At 42.1% G+C, this 22867-nt stretch overlaps 1 protein-coding gene and 1 pseudogene across 3 annotated transcripts in view; one reads left to right on the top strand and one right to left on the bottom strand.

Annotated features, from left to right (window-relative positions):
* HOMER1 (homer scaffold protein 1) overlaps positions 1 to 3718 on the bottom strand; it is a 142500-nt gene extending 138782 nt beyond the window's left edge. For all 3 annotated transcript variants that reach the window (XM_054684276.2, XM_016953092.4, XM_016953093.4), the window contains exon 1: positions 1215 to 3718. Coding sequence is in view for 2 of the 3 variants with exons in the window: in XM_016953092.4 (XP_016808581.2) it covers positions 1215 to 1219 (5 nt within the window). In the remaining variant the exon portion in view is untranslated. The remainder of the gene's footprint in view (positions 1 to 1214) is intronic.
* A 14020-nt stretch (positions 3719 to 17738) lies between these two features.
* Positions 17739 to 18554, top strand: LOC471502 (large ribosomal subunit protein eL8-like; annotated as a pseudogene).
* Positions 18555 to 22867: the final 4313 nt, after the last annotated feature.

The raw sequence follows: 22867 nt of genomic DNA, 5'->3' as shown, positions 1-22867 counted from the left end.
AATAGAATGAGGTATTTTAATTACTCTTAGCGGTACCCCCAAATCATGCAAGTTATATATATTCTCATCACTTGTCATTCAAGTTTTTAAAACCATTATCACTTTGTCATTAATTTCTGAGGAACGTCTCCTACAACATGTTCTAAATTTTCAAAGTTATGCATGTTAAACTTCAAATTCTAACTCCAAAAGGAAGGTACTATTCAAGAACTTTCCTCAGAAAGTTTCAAGTGTGTGTACACACCTAAACCATCACAATGAATTGCAGGGTCCATTCTTTAAAACATGCCCCTCAACTACACTTCAGATGTGTTTGTTCAACCACACACACACAAAAAGAGAAAATTCTGGAAGTTCTTCTGCCAAAAAGCAATGACAAACTGTCAATGAAATCAGATTGCTCCATTAACATATTATGGGTTTCCAGCTTAAATTAGGAAGTGTCACTAGCATTTCATCAACCCACAGTGTGAAGAGTTAATAAAAGACTGGAAAATGCACTCTCAGTTGGCTCTGGGTCCGAAGGAAGGTGTAGATCTGATACTGTTAACTCAAACTGAAGGGCTGAGCTTAAAAGCGAAAAACAAAAGGAGTGAACAAGTTCCTTAAACAAAAAGCTTTTTCCTACGGAATGCACCCGTACCGTGGTGACCGCATCAGTAAGACTGAATTTCAGATTTTCGTTTTAACGCCCCAGTAAATCAATTCTATACATTTTAGCTTTGAATATTCAAGGACAAGACAGAGGGCACGGTGAGGGCAACAATTTACTCTGGATCACTTTCAAGGACTGTTGTCTAACCACTCATTACAATCGTTCCTTTGTGCAACTGATTATCTAAAAGTACTGAGAGAATGCAGTACTTCTCTTTGAAAGATAACCGTCAGCAAAAACTAAAATAATGTGATTTTGATTACAAACTGATGCAGCAGTCTGACCAGTAAAGTGTAGAATGCGTTGTCTTTGTAAATATTACTCACAAATCCATATTCAAGTTACAAACGATATATGTGTTTTTAAATTATGACCTCTGGTACCGCTCTACAAAAATGCAAAAATAACCTAAAAGGTTAGCATGCCTATTTCTTTAAAGTATGACCAGCTTAGCAAGGTGGCAAGTTTGTTTGAAAACACAAAACACAATCACCACCACCGCTCAATATTACACATACATAAACAGATTCGAAGCTGTGTTAAGCACAAAAATCCTTACCCCATTTTGCCCAATGAAAACTTGCTCTGAAGTTTCAGCTCTTATGCTACGGAATAACTTCCAAAGGAATTTCTCCGTCTGCTATTTCGCAGTTGCTTTTCCACCCCCACCCCCAGATCCTTGTCCGGAGGTATTTCAAGGATGCTGCCAATTCAATTAGTTCTCTTAGGTAAAATGATTTCTCTCTTGTAAATACCAAAACGTTCAAACAGAGGCGGCATTTGCTTATTCGAGTTAAAATGCTTTGCGGAGGAGACAGCGATCAACTCTATTCCACAAAATGAGTCTACAAGTAGGGAAATGCAGAATCCGGCTTCACCGAGTCCTATAAAAAATGAGTTCGCTGGTCATTTCACTCATGTCCTCCTCGACACTCAGGGAGAGCCAGGTAACTCGGCCTTTTCGGAGCTAAGGCTGCGGGTTCAAATTTCTCCACCACACCAGGTCTCCGGGGGTGGAGCGAGCAACCAAACGCGACGTGCACGTGAATAAAAATCCCAAAAGCAGTAATGCCACGGCTTCCCTGCGCTCACATTAGGAAAAAAACTACATAGGAAAATCTCCTCGAAGTGCAAACCCGGCAGCTCGCAACCTGCACGGCACTCCACATTGGAATCTTGTCTTTTTAAATGTTTCTCCTCCTAAGACTCGGAGCAGAGAAGAGGTGGGGAGGACGAAGAGAAGGCTAGGCAGGATCGATTCATTCTCCCGAAGAGAATAAACGGAGCCATTTCCAGGCTGGCAGCAGGCTGGGGGCGCAGCGCACGCCGGAGAGCTGGAGGAGGGGGCCCGATCCCACCTCCCTCAGCCCCTTCCCGCCCCCCGCCGCCGAGCACAATGGAGCCCGGCTGGTGCCCGGCCCTTCATTCGCGGCTGCCCCCTCTTCCCTCCTCTCTTCAGAGCACAGCGGGTCTGAGGCTCCCGTCGGCGGAGAATGAATGAATCACAGAGCCAAGCCCCACGCTTCCACTGGCACCCTGCCCCCAGATCCAGGGCGGGCGAAAGGGGCCGAAGGGTCGACGGGCGCCTGCCCGAGCCAAGGCGGGAGGCTAAGCCCGCGTTGGGGCCAGGAGAGCTGGGCTCAGGAGAGCTGGGCTCGAAGCCGAAGCGCAGCCGCCGCTCCAGCGCCCCCACCCCTGCTCCTCGTCTCTCACGCTCCGCGCCGCCGCCACGCGCCGCCTCACATTCCCCGGGCCCCGCCGCCGCCTCTTCACACTTCCATCAGCGCCCGCCTCCGGCTACCGCCGGGCAGAGCAGCGCCAGCCCCGGCGGCCTGAAGCCTGCCGCTGCCTCCGCCTCCACCGGCCGGCCGGCTGGCAGAGCAGAGGGTGCTGCTTTCCCGGTCAGCGCCGCCGGCGTGAGGCTAGCGCGGCGGCAGAGTGGGCTGCGGGGGGCGGGAAGGGGGCGGAGAGAACGGGGAGCGAGGGCGGTCCCTCCCTCTGCTCGCGGGAAGGGACGGGAGGCGGTGGCCGCCGCGGAGCCGCGGCCGGGGGCTGGGGCGCGGACTGGTCCCGGGAGCCCGACGGGCCTTGCGAGCAGCGGGCCGCGGGAGAAAGCAGCAGCCGCAAGGCGGCGGAGAGGCTGATGGTGGGGGGCCGAGCGGCCCTCGTGGGGAGCTGGGCCGGCGGCAGGCCCTCAGTCCGTTCGTCCTTCTTTTCCCCCCTCCCCTAGAGGCCGGCGGCTGGCTGGCCGTGCGCTCTGCTCCTCCTCTGGCTCTTGGCCCCGCTCCCGGCCGCCACAGCCTCCTCCGCGCCCCACACCAGGTGCTCGCGCTGTGTCTCCATCCTCCCCGCAGGAGGACCTTTAAATAGCAACGTCAGCGCGCTTCTCTCCGCACACACGTCACCCGCAGCTCACGTCACCGAGGTGCGGGGGATGATGTCACGCGGCCGGAAGTACTGCTAAATTAGGGAAGGAGCAGGGGGAGGAGGACTCGGCGAGCTCCTGTGTGCCCACCTGCTCTCACTTCTCCTTAAAGGCCAAAGCACAGGAGACAGCCCGAGAGGAGCTCGAACAAGGAAGCGGCGGGAGGAGGAGATTTCCTTGCAACAAATGTGCCAAACCTGAGTGAATCATTCGTAGCAAAAGTGCAGTGTCAAGCGGGTAATATCCTATCTCCGACTCCCACCGCTATTGCAGCAGCACCCCCGGGCTTCTCTTGTCCTGACTAGCAGGGAAATGTGGGAGGGAGAGCCTGATCACACTGCTGGTAGTTGTGCTTCCAACAGGACTTCGGAAAAATCACCTAAATTTTCAATTATAGAGTGCCATTCTGGACATAGTCGACTTTTAAACTTTTTGTTAGTGGTTACCTGAAACACGAAAGAATAAAGAGCACAGCAATAAGCAAACGAAATAATATTATAAAGGATAGTAATTTTATTTGCAAAATAGCAGTTTTGACATAGGAAAATGAGTCAATCTTAGTTCACGTATAGCAAATGCCAGTGTGTCCTCTCAGTTTCTCTTCATCAAGAATATGAGTTCCATGACACTTGGCTCCAGCCAGTAAAACAAGAAAGAGAAAAAATATATGGGTTTCAGTCTGTGGAATTTAAATTAAAATTTAAAAATTAAAAACAAGAAAGACCACCAAATCCTTTTTCATTAACACAAGCATATTTTCGTCTTCTTTAGTTTTGACCACATAATATGTAATTACAATATCTCTTAAGTGTGTTTTGCATTTTCTGTATGGCAAGGGTGAGTAGCTGTCTATAGGTTTACTAGCTATGTGTTTGGGTCTATAAACACCATATTATGAATGCTTTTTACATTGTAAATTACTACAGAGTTCTTAAATTATTTTAAAATAATTAGGTTAAAAAAATTTTTTAATTAGGTAAATCATATAGTGAACTTTGATTTTATTTTACTTAACTTGATAAGCATGGCCAAGAAATAGAATTGCTGCGTATTGCCAAAGGCCAATACTGTTTCAAGTTAGTCTACAAATTTAGTGACCCTGTTTTCCAGACCAAAATCTAGACACACCATTTGACATTAGAAAAAAATATTTGAATCTGAAGTGACCTGGAAAATCCAAAACATAGGATTACCAACCTATGAAGTGATTATTAGGAAAGTTATAGATCAATATCAACGCAGTTTAAATAAAAGAAGCTAAAACTCGTTAGAATGTATACCGCGTGTGACTTTTAGAAACTGTTTGTAATGTTAAACTACTCACATGGTTCCTAATTAAGGAACATTGGTTTTGCAGCTTTCTGTATTTACATTTTCTTGCTCAAGTTAGGAGTCCAAGATTAAAGAACACCACCACCAACAAAAAAGACCCATTTGTAACTGATTCAAACACTCTGGTCATCTTCACATTATAAAATTATGATCTTGCTTGAAGTTTGAAATATTAAGTCTTTTTTTGAGACTGAGTCTCGCTCTGTTGCCCAGGCTGGAGTGCAGTGGCGCGATCTCGGCTCACTGCAACCTCTGCCTCCCAGGTTCAAGCAATTCACGTGCCTCGGCCTCCTAAGTAGTTGGGATTGCAGGCGCGCGCCGCCACGCCTGGCTAATGTTTGTATTTTTAATAGAAATGGGTTTTCGCCGTGTTGGCCAGGCTGGTCTCGAACTCCTGGCCTCAGGTGATCCACCCGCCTCGGCCTCCCAATGTGCTGGGATTACAGGCATTACCCACAGCGCTCACCCTAGTTTTTTATGTTGTTTTGTTTTGTTTTGTTTTTTGAGGCGGAGTCTCACTCTGCTGTCTAGGCTGGAGTGCAGTGGCACGATATTGGCTCACTGCACCCTCCACCTCCCAGGTTCAAGTGATTCTCCTGTTTCAGTCTCCTGAGTAGCTGGGACTACAGGCACTTGCCACCACGCCCGGCTAATTTTTGTATTTTTAATAGAGACGGAGTTTCACCATGTTGGCCAGGCTGGTCTCAAACTCCTGACCTCAAGTGATCCGCCCACCTCGGCCTCCCAAAGTGTTGGAATTACAGGCGTGAGACACTGCGCCCGACCGCCTCGTTTTTTTTGTTTTGCTTTTTGTTTGTTTGTTTGTTTTAAGGTTATAACAAAAGGTTAATGAAAGGCAAATCCCTGCTTGCCAATTTGTCTAATGTATATTATTATCATATTAATCGAAACTTGTACCAATTTGTATTTCAGACAAATGGAGCTTCTTATATCTAAAATGTTAAAACAATAAAACTATCATTCTTCCAATAATGTCATCCCTTGGCAAATTAAAATACAAATTATGTTATTACACTACTAAAATTTCTCTACGAACAATTTCCTACCTAACTAAATAACTTCTCTCTTTCCTGCTCTTTCTCTCCATGTTAATTAAAGCTCTCACTTTACCATTTTCAAACACTTTATTCTACCCTTTCATCACAACTTCCTCTCATTTACAGTCTTTTTTCCCCTCATCTTTACCCAACTGTCAAAACAGCTTTTCAGCTGCTTTCCTGCCTTTAGAGTGCTGACCCTTTGTTAGTTTCTACTTTTCACAACCACATCGTCTCTTCTCAGCTGCTCTTTTATCAACTGAAAATTGAGAGCAGCTTTTTTTCTACATAAATTGAATGGTGCACTGTGATATAATTACTCAAAGTTTATGCAATTATTTAACTTCAGCCCCAATCTAGAAAATTCTACCTATAATTTATTACTTATAGGTATCAATTTCTTGCCAGCTTATATGGGATCAGGATCAGTAAGTACATGTGTCCATGTAGTCAAAAGAATATGTAAAACTTTGAAACATTTTATGTAATATGGCATGTCTTCTCAGAAAAAAATAGCCTTTTCTCCCTGCTTGAAACAATTCCAATACAGTTTTAAGAGGAGTCAGAGAGGCATTCTATGGCTTTCCATCTGTAAGTAAATAAATATCTTTTCTCCTAAGATGAGCTGATGTAACCCAAATTTTAGTTGTGAATTCCCAACCCTGATTTTTTTGTATGTTTTTTAAAACAGTAAACTTCCTAGAAAGTAATATATTTTCTTTTACCGGAAGAGGAAGAAAGTACTTTAGTAGAGTTTCAGATTTTAACAGTTCCTGTTTCCCACTGTGCTCTGAAAATTTGTAGGGCGGTTTATGAATACCCTCTGATTTTAGAATCTGTGGGCGAAGGCATCTGTTTTAGTTACAGAGTTTATTTCCATGCCCTTAATAGGAGATGGCAATCTTCAATGGGGTGTTCATACATTGGTCATGAGATATGTCTTTTTCAATGAAAAGACATCTAAGAGATAGAAAACCTTTGCAGGAAAGAAAGTAAAAGCCAGATTTTATTTTTAATTGCCTTACATTAGATAATAACAACTTGCTTTTAATTACCAAAATACCACTATCAATTCAAATAAAGTCAGAATGAAAAATAAGTTAAAAGATATCTCTCTATATAAAATAAATATCATAATTCCTAGTTTATAACACATACTCATGAAGAAACTAACCAGCAAAGAGTAAACGTAATAAGAATGAAAGAGTTGCAGGGAAACAGAATTTATCCAGTGACTCTCCAAAATCATCCCACTTCCTCCATTATATAGCAGATACTGGGTACCATTGAGATGTGTATGGCCTGTAATAAGACCATCTTTTATTGTCAGTAATGTTCTGAACAGAAGCAAAGTAGTTAAACAGTCTGAAGGGGAAACACAAGTGTTTGGCATCTTCAAGGCAAGGCTGAGGACAATTTATTACAGAGGTTTGAAAGTGGTAGAGGAAAGGAAGCTAAAGAATTAGCCTTAGGAAAACTATGGTAGATAGCCATGGGAAATGATCTCAGAACTACCTCCTGCTCTGATTTTTACTGTAAATTCATTTTCCAAATATGGTCAGAGGGATACAAATGTAATCCTAGATAGTGAAAGAGGGTACTAGAAAGTTTTCAGTTAGCTGCTGTTGAGGGCCCACATAGAACAAAATTAGAGGAAATGGTAGTACAACTGTCTATATAACATTTTTAAAATATTCAGAAAAGATGGGGATAAGGTACCTTTGAAAAAATTGTCTGGCTTAACCTGGGTTGGTTGGTTGATTGTTTTAAGCAAGAGTTAGAGAAAACAGGCTAGAAAAATACGCAGATCTGCAGAGAACTACAGTAAAGAATGTGGAGTAAAGGTTGTGCTGTACCTGTGCAGTTACTTAGAATGGAATGCTGTGGAAGCTGATTGCCATGGTAACCAATAATCTTTTTCCTGAATGGGGGAACAGAACAACCATGAGGAAAATGTTTTAAATGAACTACCTTATTTTGTGACTGTTATGGTGCCAACTAAAACAAAAACAACCCACAAGGTATTTAGTACAATCATTCTAATGGAAGGAAATGGCCTTCTTTTCAGAGAGACAAGGCTGAGGCAGAAATTCTGGAGCATTTCAAAGAGAGATGGGGCTTTAAGATGGCAATTGCAAACTCTCTGAAGCAGAACATAATGGATAGATATTATATTTATGGCTAAAGCAGGCAGAAGCAAGACCTAGAACCCGTGTTAAAGTTTCTCCCAAGCAAAAGAATCAGAAATAAATGAAGATTCTCAACACTTGAGAGTTTCAGCCAAAATATTTCATGAATTATTTATGAGACTTTTTATTTTTTTTAATCTTGTTCTAAATTTTAATTTCTTTAAATATTAAATGGAAATGGTAAATGTATCTGTATTAGTTAGGGTTCTCTAGAGAAATAAAACCAATAGGGTATATATAGAGAGAGAGGTAGGCAGGTAGGTAGATGATTGATAGACATATAGATAGATGTGAGATTTATTATAGGACGTAGCTCATGTGATTATGGAGGCCAAGAAATCAATGTCTGAAGCTGGAGAACTAGGGAAGCTGGCGGCATAATTCAGTCTCAGCCTACAAGGCCTGAGAACCAGGGAAACCAATGTTGTGACTCTCAGCTCAAGGCTGAAGGCCTGAGAACTTGGAGTTCTGATGTCCAAGAACAGGAGAAGGCAGAGATATCCCAGCTCCAGAAGAGAGAGAGAATTTGCCTTTCCTCTGCCTTTTTGTTCTACCCAGGTCCTCAGCAGATTGGACAGTGTCCACCTACATTGGTGAGGGTGGATCTTCTGTACTCAGTCCACAGATTCAAATGCCATTCTCTTCTAGAACCACCCTCAGATACACCCGGAAATAACGCTTTACCCACTACTTATGTATCCCTTAAGCCAGTCAAGTAGATGCCCAAGATAAACCATCATATCTTTAGTCAATATTTATTCTATTATTATTATTATTATTATTTTGAGATGGAGTGTCGCTCTGTCACTCAGGCTGGAGTACAGTGGCACGATCTCGGCTCACTGCAACCTCTGCCTCCCGGGTTCAAGCAGTTCTCTGCCTCAGCCTCCTGAGTAGCTGGGATTAGAGGTGCCCACCACCATGCCTGGCTAATTTTTGTATTTTTAGTAGAGACAGGGTTTCACCATCTTGGCCAGGCTGGTCTTGAACTCCTGACCTCAGGTAATCCACCCACCTCGGCCTCCCAAAATGCTGTGATTACAGGCATGAGACACTGCACCCGACCTATTCTATTATTTTTAATAACAAATCATATATTTTTATCATATGTATCAGTAGTCCCCAACCTTATTGGCACCAGGGACCGCTTTTGTGGAAGACAATTTTTCCCCTCGGTAGGGTGGGGGAGATGGTTTCAGGATGAAACTGTTCTGCCTCAGGTCATCAGGCATTAGTTAGACTCTCATAAGAAGCTCACAACCTAGATCCCTTGCATGCGCAGTTCACAATAGGGTTCACGCTGCTGTGAGAAAGAACCCTGAAACTTCATGCTCCTAGGGTTCACGCTGCTAATCGGACAGGAGGTGAGAGGTGGAGCTCAGGCAGTAATGCTCACTCACCCACCACTCACTTCCTGCTGTGCTGCGTTGTTCCTCACAGGCCATGGGCCCATATCAGTCTGTGGCCCCGGGGTTGGGGACCCCTGATATATATGATGAAATACATGATGAAAATATAGTTTTCCCATTTTGATTAGGTCATCTGCTAAAATCTCTTACACTTACAATAAAATCCAAACTCCATGCCTTGGCCTAAGAGGTACTGCATGATCTGGCCCCTGCTCACCTCTCTTACCTTGGTTTCCATTACCCGCTCCATTGCTAGTGTGTGGGTTGGTGCCTTGTCAACTGCATAAGCAAAAACTCCAGGTAATGGTGACTTAACCTATAAGGTCATTTTTTAATTTGCTTATTAAAAAGAAGTCTGAAGGTAGGTGGTCTTAACAATTGATTTGGAAATTCCAAGGTGTCATTAGAATCTTTCCATCCCTTTACTTTGCTATCTTCATGTGTTGTCTTTTAAACCTGGATTGTTGTCCCTTTCTTTTTTAGAAGATTATTATATTTCCAGGCATCACATTCAAAGAACACCCAAAGCAGGAAGGGAAGGAAGGAGACTGAGTTATTTTCTCTTTTATGGCTACTTTTTTTACCAGCGAGAAAAACTCTGAAGGGACCTCAAGAAAATTCCTTCTCATGTCTTGTTGGCCAGAACTAGAGTACATGCTCATCCCTAAATCAGTGATTGACAGTTTGGAACTGGATTTTCATGATTGGCTTAGGCAAGTGGTGGTTCATCCCTTGAGTCTGCCTATTGTGACTGAACCAAATTAAAACTCTCAGCATGGAAGAAAGGCCAGTGGCTGTTGGGCAAGCAAACCACATATTTGCCACACACCCTGAAGCCACTCATATTCCTGCTGATCTTCAAGTATGACAAGCTTGCTCCAAATGCAGGGCCTTTACGCTTTTTTTGTTCTTTCTGCCTGGAACACGTATGTCCAAGACCTTCACATAGTGTGCTCCTCCTTGTCATTGAGTTCTGTGCTCAAATTACATCTCTTGAAAAAGATCTTCTTTATAAAATATCTGTACATCCATCGCCATTAATCCTCCACTTAATTTGCTTTATTTTCTTCATAGTATATTCAACACTAAAATAGTATTAGATGTTAGTGTACTCATAGAATAGAGCCCCATGAAGAGGAACTTTGCCTGTCTTGTTTACTTTCCTGTCTGTAATAGCAAGACAATGTCTAGCACATAGTGGGTGTTCAATAAATGATTATTGAATGAATAAATTTGCTAGGACTTTCAGTTATCCTTAGGTAGAAATTACTTAAGTCAGGGTTCCTTTTTTTTTTTTTTTTTTTTTTGAGACAGAGTCTTGCTCTTTAGCCCAGGCTGGAGTGAAGTGGCGTGATCTCAGTTTACTGCAACCTCCGCCCCCGCCGGGGTTCAAGCGATTCTCCTGCCTCAGCCTCCCGAGTAGCTGGGATTACAGGCACCTGCCACCGCGCCCACCTAATTTTTTATATTTTTAGTAGAGATAGGGTTTCACCGTGTTGGCCAGGCTGGTCTCGAACTCCTGACCTCAGATGATCCACCCACCTTGGCCTCCCAAAGTGCTAGGATTACAGGCGTGAGCCACAGCGCCCAGCCTAGTCAGGGTTCTTAACGAGGTAGCTAGAGCAAACAACAGCATCTGCTGTAACTAGAACACAGGGATTTAGTAGGATAGTATACGTAGCTCATAGAATCATTGGGAGAGCTGGGGAATTCTCCTGCTGAAGTCCCAGGAACAAGAACTTGTAGGAAACAGAACACTCAAATTAGGTATTTTGAGTCATGCTTAATAAAAACTACTACTTTTTTTTTCCCCAGAGACGGGATCTCGCTCTGTCACCCAAGTTGGAGTGCAGTGGCATAATCACAGCTCACTGCAGCCTCAGCCTCCCAGGGTCAAGTGATCTTCCTGCCTTAGTCTCCCAAGTAGCTGGGACTACAGGCACATGCCAATACGGCCAACTAATTTTTGTATTTTTTGTAGAGATGGGGTCTCACTATATTGCCCAGACTGGCTCAAATTCCTGGGCCCAAGCAATCCTTCCGCCTCGGCCTCCCAAAGTGTTAGGATTACAGGTGCAAGCCACTATGCCCAGCAAAATGCTGCTCTTTACAAAGGTGGGGCACAGTATAGGAAAACCATAAGAGAGAGGAGAGTGCCTGGCATAGCAGCACAGACTGTCCCCTCTGTGCCTGAAAGGACAGGAGGAAGGAGCAATGGATGGAACCTGGAGACAGAGATGGCTGTGTGGAAAGCGTTGTCTGAAGTAGCTATGTCCTTTGCTTAAAGGTCTCAGCCAGCTCAGAGACCCCACAAAGAGACAGCCCAGGAAATGAATAACTCAACTTTACTCTCCTTCCCACCCCACCCCCCCATCTCCTGTTGCATTCCTCCTTGTAAAACTGACATATGGGAAGCTAGGCAGAGGAGCCCAGTGATGCAGTCCATGTTGGTCTGGGGCAAGGAGCAGGAAAAAGAAGGCTCAAAGATGGATCTGGAGAGGGAAACTAAAGATATCCAGTCCAAATTCTATTCTATTCAGCTATTAGATTAGCAATTATTTTAAAGTTTGGCATGTGGGAAAACAAGCACTACCACACAGTTAGTAGGAGTGTAAATTGGTATATCCTTGAAGACATATATAAATTTTGACACAGCAGTTCCACTTTAAGAAATTTATCCTACAGATATGCTTTTTCAAGTGTTCAAAGAAACACATAGATTTTTTTGTATTGCTTTAAAATGAAAAAAGGGAGAGGAGACAACCTGTATGTCTATCAATAGAGGACTGATACAATCATATAATAAAATACTATGCAGCTATTTAAAAGAATGAGATAGATCCATAGTCCTGATACGGAAAGATGCCTAATACAGAAAAAAATTCTAGATGGACATAATAAACTGAATTGTGGTTAACTTGAGAAAGTGGGAATGTAAATTTGAGATTTAGAGGAGGAGAGGAGGATTTTTAAAAAGATTTCTGTAACACCATTTGTATCGTTTGCATTTTTTTGTAATAATACAAAACCAAACCATATTACTTGGAAAATATTTAAAATACACAAATATGTTTAAAATTCAATTGTGGGAGGACAGAATAAGACATTAATATACACTTAATTTTCCTATCTTCCTCTCCTTTATATCCTTTATGGTAGAAAATACTGTAAGTTGACTGGGCGCAGTGGCTCACGCCTGTAACCCCAGCACTTTGGGAAGCCAAGGTGGGCAGATCACCTGAGGTCAGGAGTTCGAGACCAGCCTGATCAACATGGAGAAACCCTGCCTCTACTAAAAATACAAAATTAGCTGGGCGTGGTGGCGCATGCCTGTAATCCCAGCTACTCAGAAGGCTGAGGTAGGTGAATGGCTTGAACCAGAGAGGCGGAAGTTGCAGTGAGCCAAGATCGTGGCATTGCACTCCAACCTGGGCAGCATGAGCAAAACTCTGTCTCAAAAAAAAAAGAAAAAAGAAAATACTATAAGTTTACAACATACATTTATGAAAAGAAAAATTTGAAATAAGGTATTTCATTGGAAGCAGTAATTCTATTGTATTCATCACTGATGAAACCAGATCTGGATATTCTATTTTAGGAGAGATACTGATGAGATGGCAGGATAACTAAGATGGTGATGACCAACCACGACAAGGCCATGTGAGCATGGATGAAGACAGATGTTTAATTTGCTGAACACAAAATCAAGGGGAGATATGATAGTTGACTTCATAGAAGGGCTGTCACAAAGAATAAATAATAGCTATATGAATATGTGCTCCATGAGATAGTAAAGAATCAATGGTTTAAAAAAGTATTACAAGTCAGGTTTCAGCTCAATATGAGAAAAAATGCAAAAACAATTAGATCTATATCAGTAGAATTGGTTGTCCTGAGAATAATTGGCTTAGATCTTCTTCACTAGATCTGAAGCAGAAACTGGCTGCATGATCAATTGTTGGATTGATATAGAAAAGATGCTTGTATCAGATAATAGGTTAAAAACAAGGCCCCCAAGTTATCTTTCATTCAAAGTTTTATGACAACTCAAGTCTGAGCTCACATCAAAGTTGTCCTTCACTATTAGCTTCTCTACATTGTCTCCTTCAAATGACTCATTCTTTCCACTAGTGTCAGTCATTGTCACTGCACAACTTAGTTTTGACACTGTCTTCCATGCTTGATTCTCACATCTAGCCCACTGAAATGGTCCATTTGCATGTTCTTAAAAAATCAAAGTGAGAGCCGGGCGCGGTGGCTCATGCCTGTAATCCCAGCACTTTCGGAGGCTGAGGCGGGTGGATCACGAGTTCAGGAGATTGAGACCATCCTGGCTAACACGGCAAAACCCCATCTCTACTAAAAAAAAAAAAAAAAAAAAAAAAAAATTAGCCGGGTGTGGTGGCAGGTGCCTCTAGTCCCAGCTACTCAGGAGGCTGAGGGAGGAGAATGGTGTGAACCCAGGAGGCGGAGCTTGCAGTGAGCAGAGATTGCGCCACTGCACTCCAGGCTGGGCGACAGAGCGAGACTCCATCTCAAAAAAAAAAAAAAAATCGAAGTGAGTAAAGCAAGTTAAACACCTTAATTCCCCCCATACTCTTCCTCTTGGAATTCTTCCTTTTTCTGTACATGATAGTAAGCAAGGCTAACAGATTTGGATGATAAAGAAACAAGAAGCCCTTTTACAATTTAGACAATTTATTACTCACATAGATAGCAGGTAAGAAAAAAAAAAAAACAGCGAAAGTGCCAGTTCTCCTATGTCTCTTGTCTCACAGGACAACACAGAAACAATTTTTTACGACAAGGCAACATGAATAGTGGGATACCCTGTTGCTGAAGAGTCAATTCTATGAGGCTACTAAGCAGTTTTACAGTTGTATGCTAAGAGGGGAAGGAAGTTTGTATAAAACAAAATTTGGCCAACCTTTGTATTCATTGTGGGTCCTTAGACCATACCTGAGTTTATGCTAATGAAATTACTCAGGACAGGGGTAGGCCATACCAGAATTACCAAGCATGTGATTAGAGGATGAGGGCTTTGAGTAAGATATTATTAGCCCAATCTCTGAGAAGGAGAAAGGGGCTAGGGATTGAGTTCAGTTACATGGCCAGTGAATCAATCCATGATCCCTATTTAAAGAACCACCAATAAAAACTCTGGATGCTGAGGCTCAGGGGGACTTCCCTGGTTAGTAGTCATATATTGGTGTGCCAGGAAAGTGTCCTGAGGACACAGAGGCTTCACATTTGGGACCCTCCAAGACCTTACTCTATATGTCTTTTTAGTTGTCTGGTCCTGATTTGTGTCCTTTTTTTTTTTCTTTTTGAGACACAGTCTCACTCTGTCACCAGGCTGGACTGTAGTGGCATGATCTCAGCTCACTGCAACCTTCACCTCGCAGGTTCAAGTGATTCTCCTGCCTCAGCCTCCTGAGTAACTGGGTCTACAGGTACGTGCCACCATGCCCAGCTAATTTTTGTATTTTTAGTAGAGATGGGGTTTCACCATGTTGGCCAGGATGGTCTCCATCTCCTGACCTTGTGATCCACCCACCTTGGCCTCCCAAAGTGCTGGGATTACAGGAATGAGCCACTGTGCCTGGCCTTGTGTCCATTATAATAGAACTATAATCATAAGTATAGCACTTTCCTCAGTTCTATGAATCATTCTAGCAAGTTATTTAATAGGAGGGGATGGTGGGAAACGCTGGGTTTGTAGCCAGTTCATCAGAAATGTAAGTAGCCTGGAAACTCCTGATCTTGTATCTGAAGCGAGGTCAGTCTTGTGGGACACTGTGCCCTTAGCCTGTGAAACGTTACCTAACTCCAAATAGTTAGCATGATAATTGCATTGCAGAAGGAAAAACCTCATACCTCCTCAGAACCCAAGAGACAATGAGAAACTGTCTCATGACACCCTCCTGAAAGATAGGAAGGCAAGTGAGAAATGGCCTTGAAGCAATTCCTCCCAAGCCTCCCATGGTCTCACATTCCAGGAGGATCACAAGATATTCTGCCAAAATTTATGTCAGCTACAGTTAAGGTTTGCATGAAAAAAGGTCTGGAAATATGTTTGCCAAAGTAATGGGCTGGGCACGATGGCTCATGCCTGTAATCCCAGCACTTTGAGAGGCCAAGGCAGGAGGACTGCTTGAGTCCAGGAGTTCAAGACAAACCTGGCCAACATAGACAGACCCTGTCTCTACAATAAATAAAAAATAAATTAGCCAGATGTGGTGGTGAATACCTATATAGTCCTAGCTACTCAGGAAGCTGAGACAGGAGGATCGCTTGAGCCCAGGAATTCGAGACTGCAGTGAGCTATGATCATGTCACTGTGCCCCATCTTGGGCAACAGAGCAAGATCATGTCTCTAAGAACAAACAAACAAACAAACACCCAAAGTGGTGGCAGTTGTCACTGAGTCATGGAATCTGAAGACTTTGGCTTGCTTTTTGCTACCTTTCTTCATTATACTTTATAGAGGCAATTTAGGGTGTGGTTAAGTATAGACTCTGGGGACATCCTGCCTGGGTTTGAATTTCACCTCTGTCATTTAGTAACTTCATGTTCTTGATACTGATCCACTAACCTGCCCTTTCAATCCAAGGGCTCAGCCAGCTTCAGTCTCTCCTAGGAGTGCATTCACCTCTTTTATTAATACCGTCTTCATCTACAAGAATATCATGTGGAACTATCATTTTCCTTCCTGAAATGAAGATATAATATGTCCATGATAATGCCCTAATTTATCATCTTTGTTTTCCCATTAAATTTTAAATAACCCAATGAACAACAACAAAAAAAAAAATTCTAGCTTGCCATGATTGGTTTCTTGGCAAACCAAGACTTCAAGCAAATTGCTTAGCTCTGGATGCCGAAGCTTTCTTATTTGTAAAATGGAGAATAAATAATAGTCCTTACCTCATACAGTTGTGAGGATTAAGTGAATGAAAGCAAACAAAACCCTTGGAACAGTGCCTAGTACACAAAAAGCACTCAACAAATGTGAGCTATTTTTAAGACTTTTATATGTTATTTGATTTGTGTAGTGGCTACATGTCACTGTAAACAAATCCAATTAAAACATACAAAAATGTCAAGTTTTCTGTTTATATCTCATTAATTTACATTTTTCAATTCATGACTAGACTTATTAGCCACTTTTTTTTTTTTTTTTTTGAGACAGAGTTTTGCTCTTGTTGCCCAGGCTGGAGCGCGGTGGCACAATCTTGGCTTACTGCAACCTCCGCCTCCCAGGTTCAAGTGATTCTCCTGCCTCACCCTCCTGAGTAGCTGGGATTACAGGCATGCACCACCACACCCAGCTAATTTTTTTGTATTTTTAGTAGAGACGGGGTTTCATCATGTTGGCCAGGCTGGTCTTGAACTCCTGACCTCAGGTGATCCACCCACCTCAGCATCCCAAAATGTAATCCCTGTTCAGGGATTACAGGCGTGAGCCACTGCGCCCAAAAATAGCCACATTTTTGCTTATCATCATAACATTTCATAGTCGCCATGTAGAGAAATGGGATAAGTTTAAGCTAGAGAAAGCATTTGAAAACTGAGATGAATATCTTAGATGAATATATACATATAATTTTACTTAAAATTCTTTCACCACCACCTCCAAAATAAACCAAAGTTAACATTTTGGTCTTATATATATTTAAAGGGAGCACATTAAAATGTTCATTATATTTTATCTCTGGTTAATGAAAGTTTGTATACTCTTTATACATTTATACATAGTGTAAATTCTTTCAAGTGAGCATGTATTACTTTTTGGAATCAGAAAAAAATGTTATTTTTAAAGATAAAATTATTTTTATCAGAGTTCTTTTCGAATTGTGCAAAGAAGAAAGAAACATAAAATACTTGAGATTCCAGTAACATGAGAGATTACTTTTGAAACATTCTGAAATTATATTTTCTATTGGTTTTTAACAAGATTTACAACCTACTCAAAATGCAGTAGAGTGGGCACCACAAAGCAAATTTATTTGAAAGCACCAGAATCAGCACATGAATAGTCATGACATTCAGCAACATGTCCCTGTTGAAAAACAATTTTAGAATCTATAATGTTGGTTGTTGTACTAACAGGGTAAGCTGCATGTAGAATAAAATGAAAAACATCTTAAAAGTAGAGATTAAAGATGATTAGAGATTAAAAAAGAGAATATTTTAATGAAACTGCCCTTTGTAATGTTAATACTAATCACACTCAAATACAAACATGAACTTTGAAAATATCAGTAAATTCTTATATAGGGCTATTAAGAACAGGAATTTTGGAATCAGATGGACTTTGAGTTTGAGTCCTCTTGGCCCAGCCATGTAGCACGGGATGTGTTATTTCAACACATCATCTCTGAGCCTCAGTCTCCCAGATTCTAAGATATGAATAATTATAGTACCTGAAGGATTTGTTGTAATAATTAAATGAAATATTTACTAAGCAAATGCTTAGTAAATGCACTCTTTACATATGAAAGATAGTTGTCAGTTTTCTGTTTCTTTTACTGATGTGAAAATTAGTTGCATTTTTTCTACTCCTTGTATTACCTTATAATCAGCTACTTAAGAGGAACTATAAAATGGAAAGGGAACATTAGACTATGTAAGAATTAGGGAAACTGGCTCTCTCTTCCACCGCCCAAGATGCCAAAAGGAAAAAAGGGGAAGAAGGTGGCTCCAGCCCCTGCTGTCATGACGAAGCAGGAGGCCAAGAAAGTGGTGAATCCCCTGTTTGAGAAAAGGCCTAAGAATTTTGGCATTGGACAGGACATCCAGCCCAAAAGAGACCTGACCTGCTTTGTGAAATGGCCCCGCTGTATCACGTTGCTATGGCAGATAGCCATCCCCTATAAGCGGCTGAAAGTGCCTCCTGCGATTAACCAGTTCATTCAGGCTCTGAACCACCAAACAGCTACTCAGCTGCTTAAGCTGGCCCACAAGTACAGGCCAGAGATAAAGCAAGGAGAAGAAGCTGAGGCTGTTGGCCTGACTGAGAAGAAAGCTGCTGGCAAAGGGGATGTCCCCATTAAGAGACTACCTGGCCTTTGAGCAGGAGTTAAGACTGTCACACCTTGGTGGAGAACAAGAAAGCTCAGCTGCTAGTGATTGCACACAACGTGTGGCACACAACGTCTGGTTGTCTTCCTGCCTGCCCTGTGTTGTAAAATGGGGGTCCCTTACTACATTATGAAGGGGGAAGCAAAACTGGGACATCTAGTCCACAGGAAGACCTGGATCATTGTCACCTTCACACAGGTTAACGTGGAAGAAAAAGGAGCTTTGGCTAAGCTGGTGGAAGCTATCAGGACCAATTACAACATATATATGATGAGCTCCGCCATCACTGGGAAGGCAATGTCCTGGGTCCCAAGTCTGTGGCTCACATTGCCAAGCTTGAAAAGGCAAAGGCTAAAGAACTTGCCATCAAACTGGGTTGAATGTACACTGTTGAGTTTTCTGTACATAAAAATAATTAAAGTAATACAAATTTTCCTTAAAAAAAAAGAATTAGGGAAACTGACTTCAAATTTCTGAAATGTATTCTTTTAAAGCAGCCAAAACCTGTGCGTTTTTTACACAGGCATACCATACCAACTCTGTGATCTTATGCAGTGTAAAAGGAAAGCAAAGCAGAGACCCTAGCATACAAATAGAAAATATTTTATACTTCATGTTCCATAATCTCTGAATCCTTCTGAACTAAGCTACATTTTGGTCTTTTTCATCTATAAACGGGAGTGCAGATTATCACTGACATGGATTTATCACATAGGTACGGGGATAAACTCGTGGCCTTTTAAGAATGCCTTTTCTTGGCGGGGGGCCGTGGCTCACGCCTGTAATCCCAGCACTTTGGGAGGCTGAGACGGGCGGATCACGAGGTCAGGAGATTGAGACCATCCTGGCTAACACCGTGAAAACCCATCTCACCTAAAAATAAAAAAAAAATTAGCCAGGTATGGTGGCAAGTGCCTGTAGTCCCAGCTACTCGGGAGGCTGAGGCAGGAAAATGGCGAGAACACGGGAGGCGGAGCTTGCAGTGAGCCGAGATCGTGACACTGCACTCCAACCTGGGCGACAGAGCGAGACTCCGTCTCAAAAAAAAAAAAAAAAAAAAAAAAAGTGGCCATTTTTCCTGTATCTTTGGGTCTTCATTCTGAAGGATTCCATAGCATGTATTTAAAAAAAAAAAAAAAAAAGAGAATGCCTTTTCTTGCACAAAGGCTCACGTCACCCTTCAAAGACCTTAGGAAATCTCAATCAAAGTTGGCCTTTAAAGCTTGCCCATGAGTTAACTGAGCTCGTACATTAGGGTACCTAACTACAATTTTCAGCTAAACCTCCAGAAGGCATTTACCCTTAAGGGAAAAGCCTGTCTTCATAGTTCTTCTGCCCACCCCACTCCTATAGAAGACTTCTCTGGAATGACAGGACATTCCACATTTTAGAACCAGAGAGAAAGCCCACCTCTATCCATTGCACAAAACCTACTTTAGAATGAACACTGAGGCTTCAGCTACATGGAGCTTTCCTTTTGGCCATGGCACTGCCTTAACTGACAGCATCTCCCTGTGATCCCTTTATTTAAAAAGAGAATCAACACCCCTGGACATTTAGTGTAAAAGAATGGAAGCTGCTACCTTTCTGCCTACTTGCCCGAACTTCAGAGTTTTCCTATCTTCCTGTCATTTCCCCCATTGCTATTGTAGGCATTCACTACTTAGGAGTCAGCATCATCTATGACCCTGGTATTCTGTCCTCCAGATTGCTTACACAAATTTTAAATATACTTGTCCCAGCAGAGGGATCTTTGAAAGCCTGCTCTTAGGCTTCTCCAAATTAGGATGTGTTTATTGATTCATATACTCTTTCTTCATTTTGAACCAGCTCCCATCCCCATATATATATACATTTTTTTTTTGAGACAAGGTCTGGCTCTATTGCCCAGGCTGGAGTGCAGTGGCACAATCTCGGCTCACTGCAACCTCTGCCTCCCAAGCTTAAGCCATCCTCCCACCTCAGCATCCCCAGTAGCTGAGACTACAGGCACACACCACCATGCCCGGCCAATTTTTGTATTTTTTGTACAGATAGGTTTTCGCCATGTTAGCCAGGCTCGTCTTGAACTTGTGGGCTCAAGCGTTCCGCCTGTCTTGGCCTCTCAAAGTGCTGGGATTACAGGTGTGAGCCACTGCACTTTTCTCATATATTTTATTAAAGTGCTGCCAATTCAAGGATAACCCAATCTTTAAAAATTCTTATTTAAGGGAGGCTGAGGCAGGAGAATCGCTTGAACCCAGGAGGTGGAGGTTGCAGTGAGCCAAGACTGCGCCATTGCACTCCAGCCTGGGTAACAGGTGAGACTCCGCCTAAAAAAAAAAAAAAAAATTCTTATTTAAGAATAGGAAATGTCTCTGCATATAACGATTTTTGAGAAGTCTTATGTCTGTAAATTGCTGGTTTCCCCTTTGCCAAAATAGTCATTATTTCCCTAAAGAGCTCACAATATTTCTAGATGAACTTCCCTTATAAGCTATGGTGCCTTTTCCCCATTAGATTGTTTTTACATTTTTCCATGATCCTACCATTTAATTACAGATTCAACGAGTTTGTCCAGTATAGTGTGATATTCACTATGTGTATGTTTCCACAGCTAGGCTTGCAACTCATCTCTTAGATAGAATTCAGATAGGCAATTCATCAGTCCCCTGGAAAGTTTGCCATAACAGGATACACAACTTTGCTAGCAATTGCACAACTTTACCATTGATATTCTTTAACATCCTAGGTAGATCAAATTCTGTTGATTTATCTCTTTCTGGTGTGTTAACTAGATCCTAGGCATTTCCCACTATTTATTCATAAGAAAAATACCACCTTATATTTGTATAGTGCTTTATGCTTTTCAGCTATTTTCAGCTTTTCACTGGGTCCAATAATATCAATCTCTGTGAACCAAAAGGTAATTATTTTTCCTATAAACCTAAAACTGCTCTAAAAAGTGAAATCTAGCTGGGCACAATGACTCACGCCTGTAACCCCAACACTTTGGGAGGCTGAGGTGGGTGGATCATCTGAGGTCAGGAGTTTGAGACCAGCCTGGCCAACATGGTGAAACTCTGTCTCTACTGAAAATAAAAAATTAGCCGGGCATGGTGGCAGCCGCCTATAATCCCAGCTACTTGGGAGGCTGAGGCAGGAGAATTGCTTGAACCCAGGAGGTGGAGGTTGCAGTGAGCTGAGATCATGAGATCGCACCACTGCACTCCAGTCTGGATGACAGAGCAAGACTTCATCTCAAAAAAAAAAAAGAATATTATATGCCAAGCATTATGCTGATGTATATTTCCTCACTCAACCCATAACAACCCTAATGAGGTAGGTATTCTGTATTCATGCCATCTTTATAGGGAAGGAAAAGAAAGCTGAGCAGGAATTTGTCATTTGCCTAAAATCCACCTGGATTTGAACCTAAGTCTGCCTAATTCCAAACTTTTGCCATTAACCTCTATGCCCTTTTGCCATTTAATTAGAACTAAATCAAGCATTTCTAGAACTATGGGTAGCAGGATTAGGATGCAGACTATCTGCATTCTTGTCTGGCTCTGCCACAACCAACTATTTGATCAAGGGCAGGTGAATTAACTGGTAAGAACCTGTTTCTTTATCTGTTAAATGAGATGATAGATTACAAGACTTTAGTGTTTTCTATTCTTTGATTCAATTTATGTAAATATTCACTAACCACCATGTGGTTATGAACAGGCACAAAACCAAAGTAAAAGACGTTAAATTTAAATTTAAAATAAATTTTAACAGAAGGTACATGTTTGTTTTATTGCTTTGCTTTACAGCCAAAAGCAAACCAAAACACCAGAGATGCTCATTTAAGCAGTAGGGTCCTAACTTTTGAGTGTGACGGCAGTTATGTCTGTAAATGAATTTTATTCATTGCTGTGAGGGATAGATATATATGTTCACTTCCTGCAAAAATTCAAACTAAATGTTAACAGTATTTAATCTATTTATTCAGAGTGTATTCAGAGAGATTTAATGAAGAAATTAACACTGTGTCAGATGGGATGGGGCAGATCAATGTCCTATAATTGTGTGGCCTAAATTTGGCTAAGTTAGATTTAGTTTTTCCCAGATAATTTTAGGGTTTCCAGGCTTTTCTTATTCTGTACATAATAATCCAGCCTTTTCTTGTCCCGTTTATAATGGAAATCTTCTATGCTGGTTATTTTGCCAATCCTGCCCAGTCCTTCCCTTTCCTCTCCACCTGCATCTCTTCTTCCCCCTGCTCTGCCCTGGACTGTGCCTCAGAAGCCTGAAATGTGCTAACTGCATCTCCATAAGTCTTTTTGAATTGAAACACACAGGAGATCTGAGAGTATAAAGTTGGTATGTCTTCCCTGCCCCCACTTTGGCACACCATCTCTTACAGCAGCTTCATCACTCCTGCATCACTCCCCAGCCACACTGGCCTTCTTCCCCGGCTCCGGCTTCTACTGGGCCCTGCTAACTACTCTATATTATTTGTTTCTACAGGCCCAGGGGGGAAACAGTTTTCCCTCTGAAGCTGGTCCCTGAGTATCTCACCGTATTTTGTCTCTTCTTAACCTTGCTTATATATTTTTGAGTAGTCTTTTCACTAAAGTCTCTTCATTTGAACCATCTAGGATGAATTTTGTTTCTTCCTCAGGACCCCAACTGATTCACTGTCACTTACCTAAAACTCATTGAATTGGAATTTAAGCACCTCATCCCAA

Source organism: Pan troglodytes, chromosome 4 (genome assembly GCF_028858775.2).
Source record: "Pan troglodytes isolate AG18354 chromosome 4, NHGRI_mPanTro3-v2.0_pri, whole genome shotgun sequence".
Classification (NCBI taxonomy): Eukaryota; Metazoa; Chordata; class Mammalia; order Primates; family Hominidae; genus Pan; species Pan troglodytes.
This window is presented reverse-complemented; position numbering and strand designations above follow the sequence as displayed.